Source organism: Carettochelys insculpta, chromosome 1 (assembly GCF_033958435.1).
Source record: "Carettochelys insculpta isolate YL-2023 chromosome 1, ASM3395843v1, whole genome shotgun sequence".
Classification (NCBI taxonomy): Eukaryota; Metazoa; Chordata; order Testudines; family Carettochelyidae; genus Carettochelys; species Carettochelys insculpta.
The window spans coordinates 361,297,758-361,324,223 of NC_134137.1; the positions used below are offsets into that span (position 1 = coordinate 361,297,758).

General features: G+C 41.9%; 1 protein-coding gene across 1 annotated transcript in view; it reads right to left on the reverse strand.

Moving 5' to 3' along the window:
• PCLO (piccolo presynaptic cytomatrix protein) overlaps positions 1 to 26,466 on the reverse strand; it is a 539,688-nt gene that overhangs the window by 257,483 nt on the left and 255,739 nt on the right. Inside the window, exons 5-6 of the mRNA XM_074984167.1 lie at positions 21,316 to 26,452; positions 18,929 to 20,940 (exon numbers count right to left, since the gene is read on the reverse strand). Coding sequence (XP_074840268.1) covers positions 18,929 to 20,940; positions 21,316 to 26,452 — 7,149 coding nt within the window. The remainder of the gene's footprint in view (positions 1 to 18,928; positions 20,941 to 21,315; positions 26,453 to 26,466) is intronic.

A 26,466-nucleotide genomic window follows, 5' to 3' on the forward strand; every position in this document is an offset into this window, starting at 1 on the left:
TTAGCATGCAGGCGGCAGCGGCACTTCGAAATTGATGCGCCTTGCCGCCGCGTGGCTCGTCCCGACAGGGCTCCTTTTTGAAAGGACCCTGCCTACTTTGAAGTCCCCTTATTTCCATCAGCTGATTTCAAAGTGCCGCTGCCGCCCGCATGCTAATGAAGCGCTGAATATGCATTTCAGCGCTTCATTAGTAAACTTCGAAATGGACATTTGTGTGGCCATTTTGAAGTTTGGGGCTAGTGTAGACGTAGCCTTCCAAAGCAAACTCAGCTCCTGAACATTTGAATATCATAGTCAACCAGTTCCATTATATTCCTTTCAAATTACTCTGTAGTATTTAGCAATAATTATTTAAGTATTTTCCCACCTCCATATTGTCCATTTGAGTGGAATCCTCTCAAGTGATGGTTAAAGCTTTTGGGTGGATAATCAAATATGCCCCTATATTTTAAAGTGTCCAAACACATTCTCTCCCCCATTAAATAATTACTAGTTGTCAAGCACAGTGAATTCAGTGCATGGTTTATTTCAACATGCTATACTTTGTGAACAAGAGATCCTCTTTGTTCCATGCTGTGCTTCATAGTTCATTGTTCTCTGAGTGACATTACACATCCATATGGATAAGATAGTTGTTCAAAATAAGTGCCTAGAAACCAACAGCAACAGCTCATGAGGACAGGCCTAAAAGCAGATGGAACCTCATCCAGTCTGAACTGAAGCTCTTTTATTATCATCTGTATACTTTGTAATGGAACCTTCAGATGCATTCCTCATTCTGGGCCAAATTCCCTTCTGAGGTAAATGGGCTAAATGGCATAGAAGTTAATGGCACTGACAATGAATGACTCAGTTAATCCATTATTTGTGGTCCTGTTTTTCTTTATATATTTGTATGCAAAAATATTGTCCTTATAAGTCATATTCTAGCACACAAATAATACTTTTTGTGGATAAATTCTGCTTACTGCTAAATGAATAACAATTAAAAAGCTCTATTATGAATGATAACAAATAGCCACTGGCAACTGAAGTTTTAATTATTACCAGAGGATTATGATCTCTGAGCATTCCCCTTTTCAACAAAAATATTTCAATTATTTTAAAAGTTATCCAGTAATGGAAACAGCTGTTATGGTTGAGCTCAGAACAAACCTTATTACACAAGAACTTCCTTGACACATTAGACTGGCAGGCCATAGAATCTTTGATAGTGGATCCTGATAGTGGTAGGAAGCAGTGTCAAAGAAGCTGCCACTGTTGCTTCAAGGTTTCCCTCAGATGAATGACTCAGCTCCTCTGTGCAACAGCCAATGAAAATTTTTGCATAAGTGACAGTTCTACAGTATAAAAAATGACATGGGCTAGAGAACACAACACCAGATCAAAAACAGACTATGTCCTAATCCGGTGTTTGCACTGTGAGTTTAATCATGTTACTGAACCTTTCCCCATTTGTACAAGTTACTATACTACTACTAATCAATCTCAACGCAGGCTGAGAAGATTAATTAATATTTGAAAAGCACAAGTGCTAAAATTCACCAAACTGTACAGCAACCTCAAGTGGCAGGTGTGCTAGAACTGGGATGTTTGATACCGCAGGGCATAGAGTGTTTATTTTCATATATAGGTTTCATCAAGGCAACAATGTTATGGATGGTTTTGTGCAAAGAGTGGGGAGAAAAATCCTGTAAAGCATGATTTTAAGTACACACTGGATAATTCATTGGAGTCTTGTTTTGAGTAAAAAAAGGAGCAGCTATTGTGTCTATTGGTTGAGGATCTGGTAACACTTTTTTTTTTTTGGCAAGGTAGAAGTCTATTCTTTTGCAGTACAGGGGGATGGAAACAACAGTGAGACCTCCACCCGGGCTACATTACTCTCATTGAACTGATGTTCAAAGAGGCTGCAGGAACAGAAGGAATCAATGAAACAGCACAACCACTACAATCACTGACTAATAAAGTGTTTTCACTGTCTAAACACATATCTTCAGGCATTGCTGACTTCTTCCCCAGCCAAAAACACCTTTTTGTACAAACACACCATGAAACAAACAACAAACACAGGGATCTCCCTTCCTAGAAGTCCATGCTGCTTGCAAAAATGTCAGAGGGGTATAATTGATAAATGAAGAAAATATCAATATTGTTTATGAAGAATGTCCCCCATCATTTCAAACCCAAATTTATCTCTTACAAGATAATGTCCACTTCTTACACTATTACATCTTAACTTAAATACATGAAAAATGCTGAATTATAAAACAGATGGTAGATGTAGCCAGACAAAGTCTCCCCCTTACAAGCCAGCTTTCTCGCTGCGCCCCCCACTGAGAAGCACACAGGGCACGGAAACAGCTGCTGACAGCACAGTCTTTGATGCCCTTATTGAGGCCCAGATGTGCTAGCTTATCGTGACCCTGAGAAACAGAAAGTACAGATAGCAGGCTAACAGGCCAAACTGTCAACAAGGGGTCGGGGGGGACCCTCAGGAAATCACCCCAGCTGGCATTGATGAATTTGATGACCACACAACCATCCCAGAAGGGGAAGTCCCCGCCCACACAAAAAGAATGTCCTGTACTTCTAAATTGCTTATCTCCTGTCTTACAAGTGCAAGTTAAGTAAGAAATGCCCTTGTAACAAACTGGCGTCACAAAAGACAGACCAGTATGATCTAGCACGATAGATAAGAAAGAGAATACGCAACCCAAAAAGGGGTATAAAAGGTGGGCCCAGCAGAACTCTAACTTTGAGTGCATTCCAACAACTACCTGCTGGTCGGGTCAGGTGATTGCCTCCCGAGGTCCACAACTGGGGACGCCCAACCTTGTATTCGTCTTTCCGCGGAATTGAGTGACCGATCCGGCTTGGCTATGCTGGTATCCAGAGATGCAGAGAGGGTAAGATATACCCATGGTAGGTCTCCGTTTTTTTTTGTGCACAGCTAAAGAATTAGAGCTCTGTAACTAGACGTCGTTGTGTCAAGATATCATTGTGTTAGATGGTAACAGATATCTTTGTATTGGATTGTAACGTAACTTGTTAACACCTGTACTTTGCTAGCATATAAGAAGTAGACAATAGCTTTTTGTAACCACACGCTTATAACTGGAGCTTAATAAACTTGTAACCAGTTAAGATCTAAGCCTGACCCTGTTATCCTTTTGTCACTGCAACACAGCCCGCACAACAAAAAGAGCTTTAACCGTTTGGTTACTACAGCCTGGCCGTAGGTGAAAGTGCTAGCAGCTCACTGCTCTAACAGTAAAGAACTGGGCTGTTTAGGACCCAGGGGAGTACCTCACTGCACATTACCCGGCCACCAGCTAACAGTAGAAAACATGTCTAAGGAATATAGTAAATCAAATTTTTCATACCTGCACATCTTAAATTTTTCCAAGGTACTTGCCACCATGGTACCTAAATGTCATACAACAACTGAAGATAGCACTGAGTGACTTTCATTCACACTTCAGCTCCTACATGCCTAAGTCCCCTTTTGAAAATGGTATTAAAGATTTTAAGGCATTTAGCATTATAGAAAATTTTGCCTGTGCTTTGTTGAAGATGTCAAATGACAGTCTGTGCCACTAAACATGCCATTAATTGAAGTCAATTTGATGACTTGTGCAAACATGACAATGATTAAATGGGCTTGGACTTAAAAGTGGTCTCTCCAGGTTAGGCTTGAGATACATTGAGAGGTCAATCTGGGAAAGTTTGAATTAGTGTCACCTGTTCTTTTTGTAAATAGGTTTGTTCGCAGTGTGCTATCCAGCTACCATCAGTCTATTCACTTTAAAAACTGTTGGGAAAAACTGGAATCTCATATGTCTTTAAATTTTACGCACTATTTTTTTTTCTTCTGTCCTTTCATTAAAATTAATGAAAAATCAAACCGCTTGCTTGGGCATCAACTTGGAAATTAAAGGGCTAATTTTTGGCACTCTTTTGTTGTGCTAAGTGTATTGATGTTTCTGCAGTGAAACTGATGTACAGAATCAAAGAGATGAAAAGAATAATTGTCCAACAATTGAGAAATTACTTACAGGATCATCAACTTCCTGTTCCATTGCAAACTTCCTGTGTGACGTCTGGGATGTCAGTTAGGCTAGGACTGTAGCCTTAGCTTGAAATAATTTACACAATTTGCAGTGCGCAAATTGCATAAATTATTCTGAGTCACCTCATTTCAAAACTGGTGCAGACTATACTGCACCAAGGTTTGAAATAAGGGGCTATTTTGAACTTCCCAGTAGCCCTTGTCTGATGAGGGTTACCGGGAACAAAACACTGTGCTTGAAATAGCCCCCTCATTTAGACTGTGGCATTTGGTTATGCAGTTTCTATTTTTGGATACAAATGTAGCTATGCATACTGCATTCACACCTCCAACTGCAATGTAGACAAACAAGTAAGTTTCCATTGAACTCAGTTTCAAATGTATAAAATGGGAACAAAGTAGTAGTAGTAGTAGCAGTAGTAGCATCCTTCAATCTACGTAGACTATGGATCGCGCCCTTGGTAGTTCCGTTTGGCATCCTCATTTGCAGCGTTGGCTGTGACTGTGAGGACCCACATGAGAGTGACAGTCCTTGCTGCATCTGTTGCATATGTAATGGGTGTCTGGCAGGTCCTTGCTGTGCTTTCTGTGGGCTTGCTTCTCCTTTGCTAGCTGTGTGATCCTCAACGCACCCTTCTGAAGGCCCTTGTATAATTCCTGCCTCCATCTGCTGTGATCGTCTGCCAGCTCCTCCCAGCTGTCTGGCTTGATGTCTACTTCCCTGTTCAACAGTCTTTGCTAAGAGCCAGGTGGATTTTAGCTCAGGCAGTAGAAGCACACTGAGACGCACTTGAAAAGCCGACAGCCCTGTATCATCACTGGGGGGCTGAATTTGTGACATTAGGGATTAAAGCCATGTACCTCTACCACATGAGCAAAAAAGCCACCTGCCTGTTACTGAAGGAGGCAGAGCACACTTCAGTCTCCCTTGTCAGCAATCTCAGTGCCCTTTTGTCTCACTTCGGGTCCCTTGCCTCAGCCTCCCAACTCTCTCCAGGCTGCAGGGCCTGGGCAGTGGCTGGACTCCTTCCCACCACCCTCGCTGCCAAAGCTGTCCCCTTGGCTGGGGGAGGGGAGCCCCAGCTCTCTTGGGGGTTCTCCTTCCCCTGATAAGCTACTTCTGGCTTCATCTTATCTCCTTCAGGAGCCTCTCTCATTCCTCCATCACCTCCCTCTTTCTCCTCCTTTGCTCTGTTTACCTTGGCTGCTTTTAAGCCTGCTGGCAGTCAGCTCACCTGGTCCTTGTTAATTGAGTGGCTGCTGCCACACCCTATTGCCTCCACCTGGCAGCTTAATTAATGCTTTGGCTGTGGCCACACTACGCTCTCCTTTCAGAGGGGCTAAGGTAATGTGGTGCTTTGGAAGATGCCCATGAGGTGCTACCATGAATATGCAACATCTCATTAGCATAATGGCAGCCACATGCACTTCAAAAATGCCGGTTTTGAAATGCATGCTTCCCGTGTAGCTGGGAGCCTTTTGAAACAACCCCTCTGGTTTCAAAAGCCTGTTCTTCCCATTTGGTTTTGGGAAGAAGGGGTTTTCAAAATCAGGGGCATATTTTTGAAAGGCCCTTGGCTACATGGGCACTATGAGTTTTGAAACTGGCACTTTCAAAGTATGCATGGCTGCCATTATTAAAATATTATTTGAGATATACATCTCCTAGAACTGGAAGTGAACTTGGGAGGTCACCTAGTCCAGTCCCCTGCCCTCTTGACAGGACTGAGCACCATCTCTGACATCTCTTTGCCCCCATCCCTAAACAATCTCCTAAAGGATTGAGCTCACAACACTGGGTTTAAGCAAGCCAATGCTCAAACCACTGAGCTACCCCTTTCCCCTAGCAGCACCTCCTTAACATCTTCTGAAGTGTCACATTACCAAAGCCCATCCAAAAGGAAGGGTTAGTGTGGCCACAGCCTTTGTGTTCTTACCCTAGCCTAGGCTGGGTCCTGGGCTCCCTTCCACCTGGGGTTAGCTGGCATGACCCTGTAACAATATTTTATAAATAGGTAGATACAGCTATAGTAGAATAGTTTCCCAGAAAAAAATAGTGCCAGGACCTGTAGTCTTAATCAATTCCACTGGTTTAATGGGCTTTTTGCTTGAGGCAGGGTTTAATGCCTGAACTGCTGTGTGCCCTCAACTCATATTGACTTCATTAAGAACTGAGGGTCCACAGCTCACACTCTGAAGGACTGTAGGATTTGGTCCATTTAGTTTTTCAATGTATTTTCTGAAACCTGTGGTTCTTCAGAAATCTTAGAAATTATTGTGTTAGCTGCCCTTTTTCAATTAAAGTATCAGTTCATTCTTATTTGTGAGGCAGGAGTGTTTGAAGGTACTCGGCTAAACTTAACCCTCCACAGAATCTCTCACTTGCCTATGAGAGCACTCACCCTGAGCCAACCCTGCCTGGCAGAGCACTTCATCCATGTTCAGATTTCAGCATAGAGCGCCCGGTCTCACAAAGTGCTATGTGACTCCTCATTATTGTCAAAATATCCATTGACTTCTACAGGAATTGGGAGTGCTTAGCACTTAGGAGGCCATGAACATGTTTTAAAAACGGGCCCAAAGTGTGGTCGTATTTTGACAAGGGACTGTATTCAAAAAGCATCTCCTTATATAACGAAATTTGTCCTTGTTTGCACACTCAAAAAAAAAACAGAAATAAAGCACCATTTTTTTTTAATTCCTAGCTGTGCTGCAGAGTTAACACAGCAAAGAGAATGACCTGAATTCTGTTCCTTCTTGTGCATGCATCAATAGGATTGTTTATAAAAATGCAATCAGTTACACATGTGAAGGCAAAGCAGTTACACATGTATCACTGGAGTTATAATTTAGCCTACAGAACCTTTATTATTGACAGTAATATGCAAAAAATAAAGAAGCAAATTTGACTTAGATCTGAGGTTAATTTTGATGGGCTAGTATAGTTAAAAAGGAGTTTAAAAAACCTTTACTTGTAAACTGAAATTACCTTACTGCAAAACCAATGAGAAGAAATAAAAGAGTGAATCCCACAAATACTCTTTCATAAAGCCACTTTTCTGAGTAGAACTACTTCTCAGTCTCCATTAAGCTTTAATCATGGTCACAGAGTAAACAATAAATAAATACAATTAATTACAGAAAAGACCTGCTCAACCAGCTAGCCTTTGCTCTACAAATTTAGGAATTTTGATTAACACTTCCTGCTGCTTTGTCCAGCCATGTTTTCAAATTCTCATTAAAGAGGCTTCCACCATGTCCTTTGGGAGAACACTCCACAATCAGCTAGATATATCAATTTCTTTCTCAACACTAGACCAGAATGTGTTGTTCTTTGCTCTATTCTTCCCCTTTCTTTAACACGGAACCTCCTTATCAGGAAAGGTAGACTTGGAGTAATTTGTTATACATAAATGATATTTATATAAATTATGACATTTAATATGTCAAGCAGTTACAGAAGACAATAAAATTTGCTGTTCAGAGAAAAAGATAGTTATACAAAATCAACACATTGAATTAATCAATGTAAGTGATAAATATAATTGTATCTTTGTCAAATGAGATACATGTATATCAAAAATATGTGATGAAATGGAAACACACCATGGAGAGAAACTCCTCTGAACTCAGTGAGTTTCTGTTTGTTAGATGTATAGAGACTTTGGCCCAGATTCAGTTTACAGAAACACCACACACACACACACACACACACAAAACATGCTCATATAAAAGGAGTGGTACTCAGACTGAGATGCCATTACCTAATACAACACCTCAAGAAAGCTACACTTCTGGGAAAGTCATCTCAGAATTTACTGTTAAGCCTTTATGTACCCCTAAGTGCATACATATTTATATGGCTGGGAGTAGCAACTACAGTTTTGGTGTGGTTGAAACTGGTAAAAATGTATCCACAAAAAGGTCTCAATTTTCCAAGTAATTTCACACAGGTGTGAATATTCAAATTAGAACTATAACTTATACATATACTTATATTGTATAATGGTCACTCAATACACATAATTTTAAATCATAAAAGTCCTCAGGCAACTTTGAAGATACTTAAGGAAGAAGGGTGCTTCATTAACATGGATTCTGTGCCTCAAGTTATACTGAATCTAAAGCTTAGATTCTAATTTATTTTTATGGTAATCAGTTGGTTTCCAAATATATACATATATATAGTAACAGAGAGATAGCCATGTATATATATATAGTTAATTTTGTCATTTGCAACCAATTCAGATTTTAGAGTCTAAGTAGACACATATACATAAAATACTAAGAAAAATTGTAAAAGTACATTAAGGTTGCAAAGTCAGGTATTCAGAATTTAGAAAATACCTGAGGTAAGGCTGCCTTTGTAACTTTAGTTTGCCAACTTGTGATTATGCATTACTGTACAGGCTGGACACCTACAATCTGAACTTCCATCATCTGGCAACATCTGTGGCCTGGCATCCCTGTGGGTGAACATGGGCTAGAAAACTCACAGGGAAAAGCTGGGCCCAGTGCTCAGCAACTCCTCCTGCACCTTCCCAGAGCTTCCAGAGTGACACAAATAGCTCATTTGTGGTGGTCAAGCTCAAGGAATGAGGGGGGCAGGCAGGTTGGCTGGGGAACCCCAAAGCTGGAGGGTAGGAGTGCAGTCCTGAGGTTGGCAGTAGGGGCCAAGAGTGCAGCCTGGTGGCTGCGGGGTTCACTGCGCTCCCTTGGGCTGTGCTCCTGGACCCCAACTGCAGGGCTCTGCAGCCCCATTCGTGAGTCCTTGCTCAGTCAGGGCTGATCCCTCTGCTGTCGCTGAAGTGGAATTTTGCAGCCAGCAGCAGCATATGGGGTGGCATTAATATCTTCTGGTCCAGTAAACTGCCTGGCTTGGAACTGGTCAGGCACTGAGGGTGCCGAACGAGGGAGGTACAGCCTGCATTACCTTTAATTACATGATCACATACTATAGTTTCCACAGCACTCCTACCTCATTCAGTACCCAGGATGAATGGTGGTCACAGCTATTCAATATTCCTTTTTATCTCCATCATTCAACGTGCAGCATCATGCATTATTTATTCCACACCACCCTTACACTACACACAGAATTAATAATTTCCTCCTGGGCTTTTCTATAGCATTCACAACAAACTAGCATAATTCTTCATAAACATTAATGATTTTTTTCACAATGCCCCTAAGATGTGAAATGATCTTGTTATTCATTTTACTCATGGGGAATGAAAGTACATCATTTAAAGATAAATTAACAAAAACGTCAACTAATTTTGGGTGTCCAATCTGAAAAAATTAGGCCCTGATTTGCCAGAGAGTTTAGCATTTTGTAGCACTTTGTTCAATGCACATTTCCCATTAACCTTATTTATAGTTGTAAAGGCACAGCCCATTGGCAAATCAGACCCCTATTGTCTCGGTACTAAAAACAAATAGGCACATGTAATTAGTGTCCATCAGTGAAAATTTTAATTTAAATGATTTTCCTGGCATCACATAGGGACTTTGTGTCAGTGTATGGGATAAAATCCAATTATCCAGGTCAGCCTTTGGCTTCCTCAACTATGGGACTATACCAGTAGTTCCCAGCCTCATTCAGCACATCCTTCCCATTTCTGCCACAGATAAAAGGAATAGTCCTGAAGATTCCAGCCTTATTTGTTTTACAACCCTAGTTCATCCCTAGAGCGCAGGATGTCCCATACATGGGACGAGGCAGAAGTCCTATGTAAAAATAGCATGGGATCATTTAACACTACGTCAGAATGCATATGCACAAGGTGTGGAATTAAGATTGAGATTTTTAATGACATTTTCTATTATTAAAAAGCCTGTAAATGAAAAAAGTCAAAAAATATCAACATGCAGAACCACACCAACCACCCATTTGGGTTGTCAGCAGCATTGGGCTCATCCACCATGCGGGCTCATCCACCATGTAGGCTCTTCCACTTAAACTAATTAGTGATATCATGAGAGGTGACACTATTGGAGGAATCGAGCTATTTGCTTGAACATAAAAGACTATGAAGATCCAGGAGTAACAGTTTAAATTGTAACAGAGAGATAGCCGTGCTAGTCTATATACTATCACAACAAAAAAGCAGTCCAGTAGCACTTTAAAGACTAACAAAATAATTCATTAGGTGATGAGCTTTTGTGGGACAGACCTACTTCTTCAGATCATAGCCATACCAGAACAGACTCAATATTTAAGGCACAGAGAACCGAAAATAATAGTCAAGGTTGACAAATCAGAAAAATATTATCCAGGTGAGGGGCAGAAGCGGGGGGGAGTAAATAATTAGATAAAGCTAAGCATGCATAACAGCCCCTGTAATGACCTAAAAATTCCTACATACAAGGTTTGTGAATCAGGAGTGATTTTATGTGTGTTTTATACCCATTAATTCTTTGTCTAAGAGAGTTTGAAATCTGACCAATATACAAAGCACCTGGGCATTGTTGGTACATGATGGCATATATGATGTTAGTTGAGGAATATGAGAATGTGCCCGTGATTCTGTGAATAACTTGGTTAGGTCCAGTGATGGTATCTCCAGAATAGATATGTGGACAAATTTGGCAACGGTCCTTGTTGCAAGGAAAAGTTCCAGGACTGGTGTTCCTGCAGTACAGACTGTGGTTGTTGGTAAGAATCCTCATAAGGTAGGGAGGTTGTACCAGAAACCCATTGATCACTATACTTACCTGCATGCTTCTAGCTTCCATCCTGCACACATAACTAGATCCACTGTTTACAGTCAAGCCCTTAGGTACAATTGCATTTGCTCTGATCCTACTGACAGAGACCAAAACCTACAAGATCTTTACCAAATATTCATAAACCTGAATTACCCACAAGAAGAAATAAAAAAAACAAATCAACAGGGCCAGACGAATATTCAGAGACCAGCTACTCCAAGCTAGGCCCAAAAAAGCCAAGAACAGAACACCACTGGTCATTACCTACAGCCCCCAACTCAAACCACTGCAACACATTATTGAAGACCTACAACCTATCCTTAATCAGAATGCCACACTCCAGAAGGCCCTAGGTGACAGGCCTGTTCTCTCCTACAGACAGCCTCCCAACCTTATGAGGATTCTCACCAACAACCGCAGTCTATACCTCAGGAACACCAGTCTTGGAACTTTTCCTTGCAACAAGGCCCGTTGTCGACTTTGTCCACATATCTATTCTGGAGATACCATCACTGGACCTAACCAGGTTATTCCCAAAATCACAGGCACATTCTCATGTTTCTCAACTAACATCATATGTGCCATCATGTGCAACAGTGCCCAGATGCTTTGTATATTGGACAGACTCCAAAATCTCTTAGACAAAGAATTAATGGGCAGAAAACAGACATAAAAACACTCCCGATTCACAAACCTGTCAGTCAATGCTTTAATGGAGTGTACCACCTGTTAATGACCTGAAAGTTTGCGTTCTACTGAAGAGGAATTTTCACAACAATTTGGAAAGAGAGGCTGCTGAACTCTCTTTTATATTCAAATTCAACACATTAGCATGTGGTTTGAACCGGGATGGGAATTTTCTAGGTCATTATAGAGGCTCTTAAGCATACTTGACTTTATCTAATTCTTGACTCCCCCGCTCCTCTTCTGCCCCTCTGCTCTCTGATTTGCTCACCTTGATAATATTTTTCTGATTTGTCAATCTTGATTACTATTTTTGGTTCTCTGTGCCTGAAATATTGAGTCTGTTCTGGTATGGCTATGATCTGAAGAAGTGGGTCTGTCCCACGAAAACTCGTCACCTAATAAATTATTCTGTTAGTCTTTAAAGTGCTACTGGACTGCATTTTGTTTTGATAATTTAAATTATATAATAGTTACATCATGTATAAGGGTGGCTTCCCTATGTGCTGGGCACCTAACACATAGTGGCTACGTCTACACGTGCACGCTACATCGAAATAGCTTATTTCAATGTAGCGACATCGAAATAGTCTATTTCGATGAATAACGTCGACACGTCCTCCAGGGCTGGCAACGTCGACGTTCAACTTCGACGTTGGGCAGCACCACATTGAAATAGGCGCTGCGAGGGAACATCTACACGCCAAAGTAGCACACATAGAAATAAGGGTGCCAGGAACAGCTGCAGACAGGGTCACAGGGCAGACTCAACAGCAAGCCGCTCCCTTAAAGGGCCCCTCCCAGACACACTTGCACTAAACAACACAAGATCCACAGAGCCGACAACTGGTTGCAGACCCTGTGCATGCAGCATGGATCCCCAGCTGCAGCAGCAGCAGCCAGAAGCCCTGGGCTAAGGGCTGCTGCACACGATGACCATAGAGCCCCGCAGGGGCTGGAGAGAGAGCGTCTCTCAACCCCTCAGCTGATGGCCGCTATGGCAGACCCTGCTATTTCGATGTTGCGGGACGCAGATCGTCTACACGTACCCTACTTCGACGTTCAACTTCGAAGTAGGGCGCTATTCCCATCCCCTCATGGGGTTAGCGACTTCGACGTCTCGCCGCCTAACGTCGATTTCAACTTCGAAATAGCGCCCAACACATGTAGCCGTGATGGGCGCTATTTCGAAGTTGGCGCTGCTACTTTGAAGTAGTGTGCACGTGTAGACGCGGCCAGTAAGTCCTTCTTGGGAGAATTCAGGTGATCCCAGGGTAAGAAGGAGCTGCAGTCAGCTGCAGAACGTGTCAGGTGTGAATGAGTGTTTGAGGGTACCTGAGGCTATCAGGCTTCTTGTGTTTGACAGAAAGTAGGAGAAAACTCCTCAGAGGGAGGCCTGGGAAAGACCCTGCTCAAAAAGCAGGGGAGACTGACAGATTCTCAGGGAGCAGGCTTGTTTGAAGTACTTTGAACTGGGGCTTCTTAAAGGTCCCCTGAAGAGAGAGAATGGCCACAGAGACAGGGTGCAATAGTGCAACCTGTCTTTAACAAGGCTTGAGGAGTATGTAGCTACCTCATGACTCAGAGTTTTCTGCTCCTGTGTCTGTAATCTGAGGCAGACATCTATCAAGGAAAATTTCAACCCAAAGGGTTATATTTAGCAAGTTATAAGGCACTGAAAACAGAGCATTATTGTGGGAAGAGTGGGGCAACCTTATCCATAGGTGACACGACCTGTGCTGCCTACCATGTATACAGCATATATGTCACAATATCTCCTCTTGTGAATGTTACCTAGGGTTGCCATTTACCCAATCCACAAACACAGATGTTATTACTGCAAATGAGTAAGAATTCTATCGGGGTGATCAAACTGTGGGTAGGGAACACAAAGTGGGTCATGACCCTATTTTAATAGGGTTGCCAGGGCCGATGTTAGACATGCTGGGGTCTGGAGCCAAAGTTCAAGGTCTGTCAAGCAGGGCCAAACCTGATGGGGTTCAGGTTATAGATGCTGAGGCTCAGGTTATAGGTCCCACCCCCCTAGGTCTAAACCCTTAGTGGGCTTTGATACACCCTCTCCATCAGAGGGGTGGGGCTCAGGAGGGTTCAGACTTCTCTCCTCCCCTCATGGGGTAACACTGAAATTATTTTTGTCAGAAGGTGGTCATGGTACAATGAAGTTTTGTTATCATAATTATATAACACAGGGGTTCTCAAAGATCAAAAGGAAATGCCAAAGTATAAAAAGAGGGCAAAAGTCCTGTAAACTGAAAGGGCAAATTTCATCCACATGGATTTAGAGTTGACTACAGTTTACAACCTATGCAATATTCTGTAATTACTTCCACTGATTAATGCTGCAATAATGATTTGGCATTCACCGAACTTGCATTCTTTTAAAAATCATAGCAAAGAAAAAACCATGATTTCAAATCTTACTGCAACTGCATGCAAACAGCTAGGCAGGCTCGCCTCTGGGGGCAACAGGAAGGGGAATTTGTCCTGGGACTCAGCCTCATATCATAGCATTTCAAGTTAACATAGTAAACTTTAAATATGGCCAAATATATTATTTCAAAGGCCTCTACAAGAGGCAAATTCAATTCAACTCTTGGGGAAAACATGCTATTTTTTATGCATTGCAAGGGAGCACCTATGGAAATGACACAAGAATCACTTTGTTAATTTCTAGAGCTTCTGTTACGCCAGGGGTCAGATTAATGACAAACATAGTCCCTTCTGATTTATAAATCTATCTGTAAGAGGAGGTAAGCTAACCACCAATGTGGACACAAGAACAAATGGATATAAGCTGGCCATTAATAAGTTTAGACTTGAATTTAGACAAAGGTTTCAAGCACCATAGAAGTGAAGTTCGAGAACACCTTTCTAAGGGAGCAGAGGGGGAAACCCTAATTAAATCAAGACTGAGCTTGATAAGTTTAGGGAGATCTTGGTTTGATGAGACTGCATATAACAGCATACAGCCAATTTGCAAGTGCTGGTAGCAAATGTCTTCAACGGCTAATGATAAGACACTGTAACGGGAGGCCTCTGAATTCCTACAGAGAATTATTTTCCAGATATCTGGTTGGTGGGTCTTGTCCACATGCACAGGACCTAGCTGACTGCCATATTTGGAGTCTGGAAAGAATGTCACATAGGCAGAGATCCTAGGGGTTTTTCACCTTCCTCTACAGCAAGAGGCCTGGGTCAATTGTGGGTTTAAACCAGAGTAAATGGTGGAGTTTCTGTAACCTGAAGTCTTTAAATCATGATTGAGGATTTCAGTAACTCAGCCAGAGCTACTGCAGGAGTAGATGGGTGAGGTTCTGTGGCATTCAATGTGGAGGTGGTCAGAGTATGTAACCATGATGATTCTTTCTGGCCTTCACGTCTATGAATTTCTAAGACTTGAAAATTCCTGACTCCAGTATCTCACTCCCCACATGGACATGTAAGGGGTGAAAAGGGGAAGTATACAGATTGTACTGTGCTCTTGATATTCCCAGCAGGTGTGCAATCCAGGGACAGCCAAAACTGGCTGCTGTTTCTCAGCTTCTCCTGTTTTTACCTGGTTATATCGAGTAGTGGAGTCATTCTTAGCAAAAAAGGTCCTCTAGACTCTCACAGGCAGCAAAGCAATCAACGGGGCAGTCGTGATAAAAGAGGTGGCCAGAACGGGTGCTGCTGGGACCGAGTGAGCCTGCATATCAGGGAATGGGCCCAGTGTTTCAAAGTGTCCCTGCTGCCACTGCTACTCTGGCAGTAGCAGCAACTGGATCTCTGGGCCCCTTTCAAGTGCCACAGCAGCACTACTCTGCTACTCTACATGACTCTGAAGGAGCGGAGGGCCAGTGTCATGTTCCATGGGCTCTAAGAGCTGGCTGCCGTAGGCCTCGCCCCTTCCAGGGATGCAGAGCCTGGAGCCCATTCCTGGGGCATGGAGCCAGGCACCCCTTCCAGAGGCACAGAGCTGGGTGCCCCTCACACCTTGCCCTGTGGTGGCTGTCAGCCCTCCTGAGGACAAGAGATGTTCAGTATGTCTCCAGTCTACAGCTTAGGCTGCTGGCAAAGCTAAGAGGAAGTCAGAGAGTGTATAATTCAAATACTCTAGTTTCAAAGTCATTTTCTTACTTATAATAAAATATGGATTTCTTCAACCCAGAAGGCCAAAATGAAGGTCTTTCAGGGCTATACCCGGCCCTTGGACAATAGGTTCAACAGGACTGCCTTAGTGAGCTAGTAACAGAGAGGTAGCCGTGTTAGTCTGTACTCCAACAAAACAAAACAGCAGAGATGTAGCACTTTAAAGACTAATGAAATGATTTATTCGGTGATGAGCTTTCATGGGACAGACCCACTTCATCAGATCAATCTCATTTTCAATACAGACTGACATTTGTAAGTACAGAGGAGAAAAGAAAAAAAAAGGAATAAAAACAGACACAGGGGGATAAGGGGTAGGGGGATGTCAATTGTCCGGCCTGAGACAATTATGAGCATCAAAGGAAGGGAAGCAGTCCTTCTAATGCATGACAGTTAGTTTAACATATTTTTCCCCAACAGGTAAAATAGATACTTGCAGAAATAAGAAAATGTTCTGTTAGGAAATGTGTTCTGCTAATGCTAAATGAAACTGTCAATGACCTAGAATTACACTGGAAAAAACACAAATGCACAGGGACAAAATTGGAAAGATGAGGGAAAAATTAGATTAAATTAGCTAGCATCCCATAGAAAAATACAAAAAAAAACATTCTACAAAGACCTTAGAAGTGAGAGGAAGACCACAGAAATGGTAGGTCCATCACTCAATATGGGGGGAAAGATAAATAACAGAAAATGCAGGAACGTGTGAAGTATTACATTCCCTCTTTCTTTCAGATTTCACCAAAAATGTAAGCAGTGATTGGACAACTAACATAGTGAACATCAGTTTAAATGAAGCAGGCCCTCAGGCTAAAATAGGAAAAGAACAGGTTAAGAATTCCTTAGACAACTTAGATTGTTCAAGTGGGCAGGATGTCATGAACTATATCCTAGAATACTTAAGAAACTGTCTGAAGAGAACTCTGAGACACTAGTGATTATCTGTGAGAACTCTAGAATGTCACGAGAGATACAACAAGACTGGAAAAGTGCAACTATAGTACCTAGCAACAAAAAAGAACAACGCAGGGAATTATAAACCTGTCAGCGTAACCTTGGCATCTAGAAAGATAACAGAACAAATAATCAATTTTTAAGGAACTAGCAGAACATAAGGCAGTAAATAAAAGTCAACATGGTTTTGATTTAAATAAATGTGATATACCTCAACTTTAGTAAGGCTTGTTGATAGTCTCACATGATCTTCTCATAAATGAAATAGAGAAATACAGCCTAGATGAGCCTACTATAAAATGAATGCATAAGTGGTTACAAAAGCATACATAGTTATCAATGTTTCACAATCATGCTAGAAAAACATACTGAGCCGTGTTCCACAGGATCCATCCTGAGAGTGGTTCTATTCAATATCTTCATGAATGATTTGGACAAAGATTTAGGGACTACACTTATAAAGTTTGCAGCTGATAACAAGCAGGGAGGGGCTTCAAATGCTTTGGAGGAAAGGATTAAAATTCAAAGTAAAGGGAGAAAAAGGGAGAAATGGTCAGAAATAAATAGGATGCAATTCAGTAAGGACACATACAAGTAGTATACTTAGCAAGGAATAATCAATTGCATCAATACAAAATTGTAAATCACTGCAGAAAAGGATCTGGGGACTACAGTAGATCACAACTAAAATATGGGTCAACTAAATAACAATCTTGGGGGAAAAGAGCAAACTTCTTTCTGAGATGAATTAGCAAAAACATTGCAAGCAAGACATGAGAAGAAATGTTTTCAGTCTATCCAGCACTGATATACAACCATCTTGAGTACTGCACATAGTATTTTGGGAAAGATGTTGACAAACTGGAGACAGTCCAGAGGAGGACAACAAAATGATTAAACATGAAGGAAGTATGACCTATGAGGAAATACTGAAGAAAATGGGCTTGTTTAGTGGGGAAGGAGGGACACACCAGCAATTTTCAATCATGTAAACAGATGATAAACTTTTCTCCTTAATTGAACTGTAGCAAGGGAGAGTTAAGTTAGACATCAGGCTACATTTTGTAACTGTATGGGTAGTTAATCCCTGGAACAAATTACCTAGGGATGTTGTGCATTTGCTGTCACTGGAGGTTTTAAAGAACAGGTGAAATGAACACCTGCCAGAGTTTATCTGGATTGTACTTAGTGCAGGAAACTAGATTAGATGTCAAAGTCTCCTGTCAAAGTCTCTTCCAGTCTTACATTTCTTTGATTCTATATCGGTGCATGAGTCATTCACAATCTAAGCCCTGACGGACTGGAGTGGATAGCCTGAAATTGGAAAACATGACACACGTGCAAGCAGAGACAGGAGAAAAGCATTCATGCCTCCCCTTGCAATATCCTGGAACCACTCATACACACAAACAGAAGAAAAACACAAAATATTAATAGAGAAACCAGAGTGATGATTCCCTCTAGCCATTTACAACTAAACAACAGCACACACACAAAAAAACAAAGGCAACACACATATGTGGGATAATCAGGAATATATTAAATGATGAATCTATCCTCCCCCTCAGAGAATAAAGACAATACAAGTTTGATTTTCAGCTTGTGGCAGATTTCATTTCCCAGGGAATGTTCCACAAACTATATACTTCTTTCCTTAGGTGGGCATGTCTCTTGTTTCAAATTGACCCTGGTGACAAGAGGAAGCAGTACTGAACACATAAGTGACTCCCACCTACTTCTCCTAAATACAGAAAAATGATAGCTGTGATATGAGACCTTCTGGAGTTGGGACTGGTCAAACAAGTAAAACTGAGGGAACAAGGATAATCTTTTCTTAACTGAGACCAGCAGGGAGTCATTTTCCTTCCATTTTCCAATGGAGACAATGAAGATAGTTCAACTAGTCAGAAGGAAATCTGGGACTACCGGTACCTTGAAAAGCACATGCATTCAGCACTTTAGTGTATCTTCATACTACATTATAGCATAGAACTTGGGTGTGGGGAAGACCCTTGTTAAAATGAACATGAATGTGTTTCACTAAAAAAAAAAAAAGAAAAAGAAAAAATAAGTTGGTAGTAAACTTAGCATGTAATATTGTAAGCATCCTGCTAGTTTTAGCTGATATAATGGTGTGTCTTTTATACCTCAATGAGATAATAATTTGGGTCTCTTCATTTTCCAAAGAAAGAAATGAAATAATTACTGCAACATGCCTATGACTTTTCAGCATGGTGAACAAAATTTTTTTGTGAACAGATCCTGTTAGTGAGTGCATTATCCCTCAAGCTGCATAGAAAGTCAATCTCCCAGTTGCGATAAAGAAAGAAAGAAAGAACAAGTCATTCTTACCACAAATCCCTCAGTGTACTGAAACGGAGGTCTGGAAGTGTCTTCCGCAGTTGGACTCAAGGGTTTAGGATCCGACATAGAACGTTGCATCATCTTTAGAGATTTTGGGCTCAGTGGAGGAACCTTGGCAATATCAGCATGCAACATCTTTGGAGGGCTGATGTCATCAGTGATGGGTTTTTCATAGGGTACAAAGGCAGACTCCATAACTTTGCTTGGTGAAACAGGTGAAATGGGTGAATACAAAACTTTGGGAGATTTAGGAGGGGAAGGAACTACCTGTAGGGTGGAATCTGCACGAAGATGGGATGAGTAACCTATTTCTAGTGGCATTGGACGCTTTTTATCTTTCTGTGGGGATGTGGCTGTCAAGTACTGTGGACTCTGTGTATCTGAGTCTGTTTCTGTTTGACATCCCAGACTTTCTCCTTTGTATGTCTTTTCTGGAGCTGAAATGTGTTTAATTATTTCAACCTTAGCATCCAGCCTAGCCCTTACTGAAGGAGTTCTTATTGTACCTACTGGTTCTGTCTGTACAGAGATCTCTGCCACTGTCTGAACTGCAATGCTAGACACTTTGGAAAATGCCTTAACCTTGTCTGCCTCAGTGGCACTCTCATATTTCCCAACACGAGACTTCCTTCTTGATCTGCTAGAAAGATCCCATTCATCTTGATCTTCATCATCTGTCTGAACGCTTGTGTCAACACTCTTCTTTGTTCTCCTTCTCCTACTCGTGAAACTTCTATCTGCACTATCTTCATCATCAGTTTGTACTCCACTATCCACTATCTTTTTAAAACACCTGGGTTCTTCTTCCACGTTCTCATCAAGCTCATCATACTGACCACGCAATTTTGGCATGGAGCTCCTCTTTTTCAGTTGTTTCTCCTCTCTCACATCGATGTCCTTAAGAGACATTTCTGAAACAGAGCCTAGCATACCAGGCCTAGATATATACTGGGTAATGCCATCTGACTGAACTGTATACCATGTTTGGCTTTGTGGAATTTCAATGCCCAGCACAGTGGAGGTTGTGGTAGTTTGGTCGTCACTCGTCCAAAACTCGCCATTTTCTGTAGTGGTGTATTGACCTTCCAGAAGGGCTTGATCTGTGCTTGTTTGTGGAGAGACAGTTCCAGATGGGTCATAATTATATTGATATATTTGGCGAATTTTTTGCTCTTCCAGCTGCTGATGAAGCTGCTGTTGAAGTTGCTGAAATTGCTCAAGCTGTAATTGCTGCTGGGCTAAGGTTTCCTGTCTCATCATGAATTGAGCTTGTCGCTCCTCTTCTTGCTGAAATAAGAGGTGGTGCTTCATGGACTGCAATTCTTCCAGTTTTTTTTGGACCATAAGTTTTTCTTGTTCTCTAAACCTTTGGATTTCCTTCCGTTCCCACTCTAGTTCCTCTGCAAAGCGCTGCTGCTTAAGTTTCTCAAGCTCAAGCAGTTCACGCTGCAATTCAAGCTGCTGCTGTTTGTCTTCTTCAGGGGCAATGAGAAGGGCAACTTCCTCTTCAATTATGTCTGCAAAAGCTTCAGAAGCTGTAGTTAAAACAGGAATGAGGTTAGCTGGCTCTGTGGTAACAGTTTCCATTGTGCCAGGTTGCAACCTTGTCTCAATATCAATGCCAGTAATTGCACTGTCTTTTTCAGCTGCCACTGTTGTCAAGAAACTGCATGATCTTGGAAGTGGCTGACTCTGTTGCAAGGTTGATAATGAGGGCACTGAGTCAATTGTTGGGAGGGCAGATAAATCTCTGACTGTTGTACTGAAAATAGAACCAGGCTGTGTGGTTATGGCAAATGTGGCCGGGACAGGAGTTGCAACTGAGGAATAAACAACACCATTAGATGATCTTAAGACACTTCCAACACCATACTGGGAACCCAGAGTTGGTATGATTCTTGCTTGGGAATACTGTGGTGCACTAATCCCGATGCCTGAAATCACTTGCCGAGTCTCTGGATAAGGACCAGGGGTCTTGCTTGTGTAATCCATTATTTCACCTGAAATTATAGGGCAGAGTTATAGTCCAGTCCCCCAGAAGAATGCTCCTTTGTGGATTCTGAAAGCCATCCCATCTTGATGAATTACATAGGGGTGGGGAACTGCATGCAAATCTTCAGGTTAATGATCTAATTTAGATGTGAAGAAAAAAGCATTGCTGAACATGCAGGCACATGCAGGGCTTCTGTACAAAACACATATGTAAAATGCAGAAATAAAATACAGGTGTGTAATCCAGAATAATTTGTCACACTGTCCAACAGAAAACACAACAACAGAAGGAGGAAAAAAATTTTTAAAAAATTATCCTGATATGAGATGAGGAACACCACAATTATATTTCAAAGAAAGATCTGCTGCTGTGTCATACTGACCTGTAGTGACTCTTCCAGAAGTTAGATCTACAGCTGCATCTGTTGCTTCAACTCGATAATCAAAGCTATTCTTGCTTTTGTACACAAAAAGACCAGCTTCTGATAAGTTAGTATCAGACATGGATGGTTTCATACCTCCAAAACCTCTGTACCCATATGGCCCTGAGCGATCGTATTGATAATGGTCATCTCTGTAACCAAACCGATCTTCAGGCAGTGTAGTTGGAGGCTGCTGTGCTGTACAGCTACTACCAAATGGTAATTTATAAACCACATCACAACAAACAGCTCTCCTCCCTGCAGTCAGATCAACTGGCTTTTCTTCTTCTTCTTCTATGACGCTGGTGACAATTCCTGAAGTAACTTCATCTACTGCCACCATTGTTTTGTAGGATTTTGTGGTGCTGAGGTCAACTGCGCCACTCTCCGTCAGCTCCTGAGATGCGGATACATCAGTCCAACCATTTGTTACACCAACAGCAAGTACAGTAACAGGCACTGCAGTAGCCCATGACACTGCATGTGTTGAAGTACCCAGGGATAAGTTTATTGGCACTTCATCTCTACCTGCAGAGATCACTTGGCTGCCAGTAACTCTGTATGCAGGCTCAAAATGTTTTGATGTTGTCAGCTGCAGTGGTGTTGTCATTGCATGCCCCAGATCTACAAGGCTTTCTGTACTTGATGTGTAACTCACAGTAGCTGTGCAGGTCATTGCTGTTACTGTTTCTGTGACTAGTGCTAGAGAGGGTTCTGTAGCTGACACAGTGCTAAGATTTATGATAGCTGGTTGGACAGCACTTATTGGCCGCCCACATATATCACTTGCCATGGTCTGCCTTCTCACATCCATGGGAGCTGCAGACAGATCCATACAGCTCTCTGTCATTTCAATATCCATTTTTGTTAAAGTACGAAGGTCAATAACATCACCAAATAGATCGAATTTTCCATTTTCTGTACACCCGGGTTGCTTGCCTACATCTGTTGGCTCCGGCGGTATAGTAATGGAGACACTTCCTAAACCAAAACTGGGAATGGAGCTTTTAACCACAGAGACTGTGGTCTTGGTCACCTCTGTTGTTACTAATTGTGTTACCGAACTAGGGACTGTTTCAAAGGTTGATTGTGCTGTGACAGGAACAGTGGAAAGAGTTTGCAAAGCACCAGAAACATACATGCTGTGATCTGCCATACTTTGAATCTCCATAGCTTTCATAGATGGAGTAAAGAGAGGTTGCACATTTGGGGGAAGCTGGTCCTTAGTGGGTGATCCTAAAGGCCAACTGGTAATAGCTTGACTAATTATAGAGTCTGTGGGAGTTCCAGGTTCAGATGGCAATGTGATAACAACATAGGTTTCCTGTGAGGGTTTGGTCAACCTTGGAGAAGATTTGTTAGAATGTGGAGACAAAGGGGATGTCGGGGATGTCAACTTGCACTCTGCTGAAGAGACCAAATTCAAAGTCATACTTTTCAGTGACAAACCTGTTGGTTTTGGCTGTTTCTCTGCTGGCTTATGAGCTGCTATTGGGAGCTGAGGAACTGCTGGCTTAGGAGCAGTTGGAGGCTTAGTTACCTCAACAGGCCTGTGGCTGAACACAAGCCCTGCTGGAATTAAGGATGGTTTGGGTGGCACAGGAGGTGGTGTTGGGGTGTATATTTTTGAGGCAGATGCCATGTTGTTTTTTAAACCATCTGTGGACTCTACAGCCACAACACTAGTAGCAGAAGGTACCAATTCCAGAGCTGTTGTCACTGGAGCCTTAACCTGCGGCTTCTTTTTGGGATAGATAGACGGCTTAGGTGGAGTAGGTGGAGGTAATGGTAGGGGAGGTAGAGGTGGAGGAGGAGGAGGAGGAGGAGGAGGTGGTGGTGGTGGTGGTGGTGGCGGAGGTGGTGATGTTTGGATAGGAGAATCTAATGAAGAACTTCTAAAAAATGAGAAGACTTTCGATGTTACAGTAGGAACTGAAGAAGCAATAGATGGTAATACAGACACAGTGCCTGTCTTAGCTGTAACAGAGGTGGTAGATTCTGAGGATGTGACTGGGGCTATCTCTGATGTTACACACACAGGAAGCTGGTCAGATGTAGCATCATCCAAATTAATCCTTGTCATGTCAAACCCAGATCCTTTGTGTACTGCTTCAGAAAGTGCCTTAGCAATATCTGCATCAGCTGTAGTGCTAGTTTTTCTGCATGTGTCTTTTTCAGGTTTGGGTGACTCAAAAGCAGTTGAGTCAGAAGTATATTGCTTGGGTATTACAGCTGTAGTTGTGACTACCAAAGGTGCATCTTCAGGCAAATAAATTACACTGTGATCTACACTTGCTGTATCTTCTGCAGACACCATTGTCTCTTTAGGGGACACAGTAACAGGTTCAGGAGGTGTGATTATTTCAGAATATTCTGTTGTGGAATTTAAGGGAGTGTGAGCTATTGTGGTGATACCCTCAGAATGAATTAATTTGCCCACAGCATCTGCTATGTCTACATAACCTTTGGTTGTGCTATCTATTCCAGTAATAGGTGATGAGCTATCAGTGGTACAAACTGAAGATGTAGATGATGTAAGAGAAGGTGTGTCGTAAGGTATAACTGATGTCGCACTTTCTGATGCCTCAGAGTAAGTCAACATTGATGTTTCATGAGAAATGATTTCCTGAACTTCTCTGGCATAGTCTATTAGGTATTCATCTTCTATTTCCTCTGTAGTAAAGTGCTGAGTTATTTTAACATCTGGAATGGAAAGAGCTGTGCTGCTGACTGAAGCTGTACCTGAAATGGTCATAACATCACTTGATGCTAAAGATGCACCATCTCCAACTATAAATATGTTGGTGTCTGATGCAGGAGCTAAATCAGACGTCATCTGAGTTGGACTTAAGCCTGGAGTTAGTTGCATTCTTTGTCGTTTCATGAGCTCCTCATAAGCAGCGTCTGCATCTAACAGCTGCTTTTGTTCAGTGGTGGATGTTACAACACTGTCCAGAACAACTATCTCATGACTTTCTGGTATAATGTAAGAACTAGACACAATGTCTTCTTGAGGCACAAGTGAATGCAAAGGCTCTACACTGTAATAGTCCTTCTGTCGATCTACAATTTTCTGCATGGTTTCTTCATAAATTTGGTCAGGAGGTTTAATTTTTTTCTCTCTCCCTCTCTGCTGAATGAATTCATTATTTTCATCTTGTCTCATTACAAGATTAGCATCAATACTTCCATTATATGTGTCCTCTACTAAAGATTCATATATATAATCCTCTATTAACATCCCACCATATAAAGGTTCTTTTTCAAACACTTCTTTTTCATTTGCATTTTGAAATAGTTTATATTTATGGGATTTATATATCATTTCCTCATATACCTCTTCAGCACTTTTTAATGTTTTTTGGCTACATTCTTCTTTTAGGACTCCAACATGTTGTTCCTCTGTTGGAGAATATAAAGAGACAGCTGTAGGCAGCTTATACACTTTTTGCACTTCTATTATCTTTTCTGGGCTGATTTCAAATCCTTCAGGATCTGACTCAATACTTGGTGAATATTCAGAACAGGAAGATCGGTGCAGCTCCTCCATTTCTGCAGCCTGCCGTAACTCTTCTGTTGGAGACGCATCTTCAATAGGAGAAAGATTACTTGGTGGGGTCTTTGGATGTTCCCGCCTTCTCTGTGCTCTTAGTTCATCTTTGTCTTTCTTAGATTTTTTGCTAGAACTCTTTCTTTGCTGCTGTTCTAATTCACGCTGTTTCTCTTGCTCCTTTAGCAGCTCTTCCTCCTCCCTTAGCTCTTCCTCTTCTGATGAATCTTCAATAGTGGGTAGAAGAGGACCATGCGACCGGTGCCTGGCTTTGCGCTGCTGTTTGCTTTCTCCTCCCACTTTTTTGTGGCTAGGACTGCTGTCACTGTCTTCATCGAGAGATGACACAGATGTGGGAGATGTACCTGGAGTGAAACTAGAGGCATGCAAACTGGAAGACCCTTCACCCCTGGATCTGTCTTCTGGTGAATCTGTAAGACTCTCCATCTCTAACTCTGGCTCTTCATCAAAATATAAGATACCCTTCTGTGGTTCAGATCCCTCAGAATATGTGTTTGTCATTGTGCTGTTGAGTTCTATTGTTTTGAAACGTCGAAGACCTCCACCTCCTCCAGTTACAGTGAGTTCTTCACTGTCTTGGCTTTTGGTTTCCCTATATTTTGGTTCTGGGCTTTCATCAAAAGTTTCATCATCATCATCGTCATCATCATCATGCCATGAGTGACGTCTTCCAGGATCCTCCTCGTAGCTTGTACTACTTTTCCGCATCATTCTTCTATGTTTTCCAGCTGTCCCTTTAGCTTTAACTTTCACTTCTTCCTTCTTTTGGGTTTCAATAACATTGATTTCTTTAAGCTGAGTCCTTAGGAATTCATCATCTTCAGAACCAGAGGCATCTTCATCAGCACTCATCTCTATGATCTGTTTTCGAATGAAGTCTTCATCATCACCTGATCCTAGACTGTCTTCTCTCTTGTACTCATCACTACTTGAAGAACTGACACTAGTTCGTCTTTTTCTCCTTGGGACAGGTGAGTTTTCACTCTCACTGCTGTCTTCCACAGAATCGTAGCGTTGCCTTCTTGTTGATATATCATCTTCTGCACCTGTCTTCTCCTTATAGTCCTTCTGCGTTGGGACACTTTGTTTTCCATTTTCTTCAAGACCCTCTTCATCTTCCTCTTGAATATCTTCCAGATCCTCCTCATCTGAACTGTAAGGTTCTGGAGTCATTGTCAAAGGCTTTGTTCTATGCTGCTCTTTTGTCTGTTCACCATATACACCATAAAGGTCTTTGGACTTCTCTGACACCTCCTCTGTAAGTGTACTGGCCTGAGCTTCCAAAATTGACAGAACTGTACTTTCCAACTTCGCAAGATCCGAGGGGCTTGAAGGACTGCCTTCTTGTGAAAAAGTATCTTTTGTAGGAAGTTCCTGGGGTAAATCTTTTTCATCACTGGGTATAAGACTTGGAATTTCACCAAGTGAACTTGATATCCCATCAGAAGAATACCCAGTGTCACTCAGACCTTGTGGACTTCTCTGTTGCTGAGAGATTGATGTATCTGATTTGTCAATCTCCTTCTCCTAGAAAATAAATA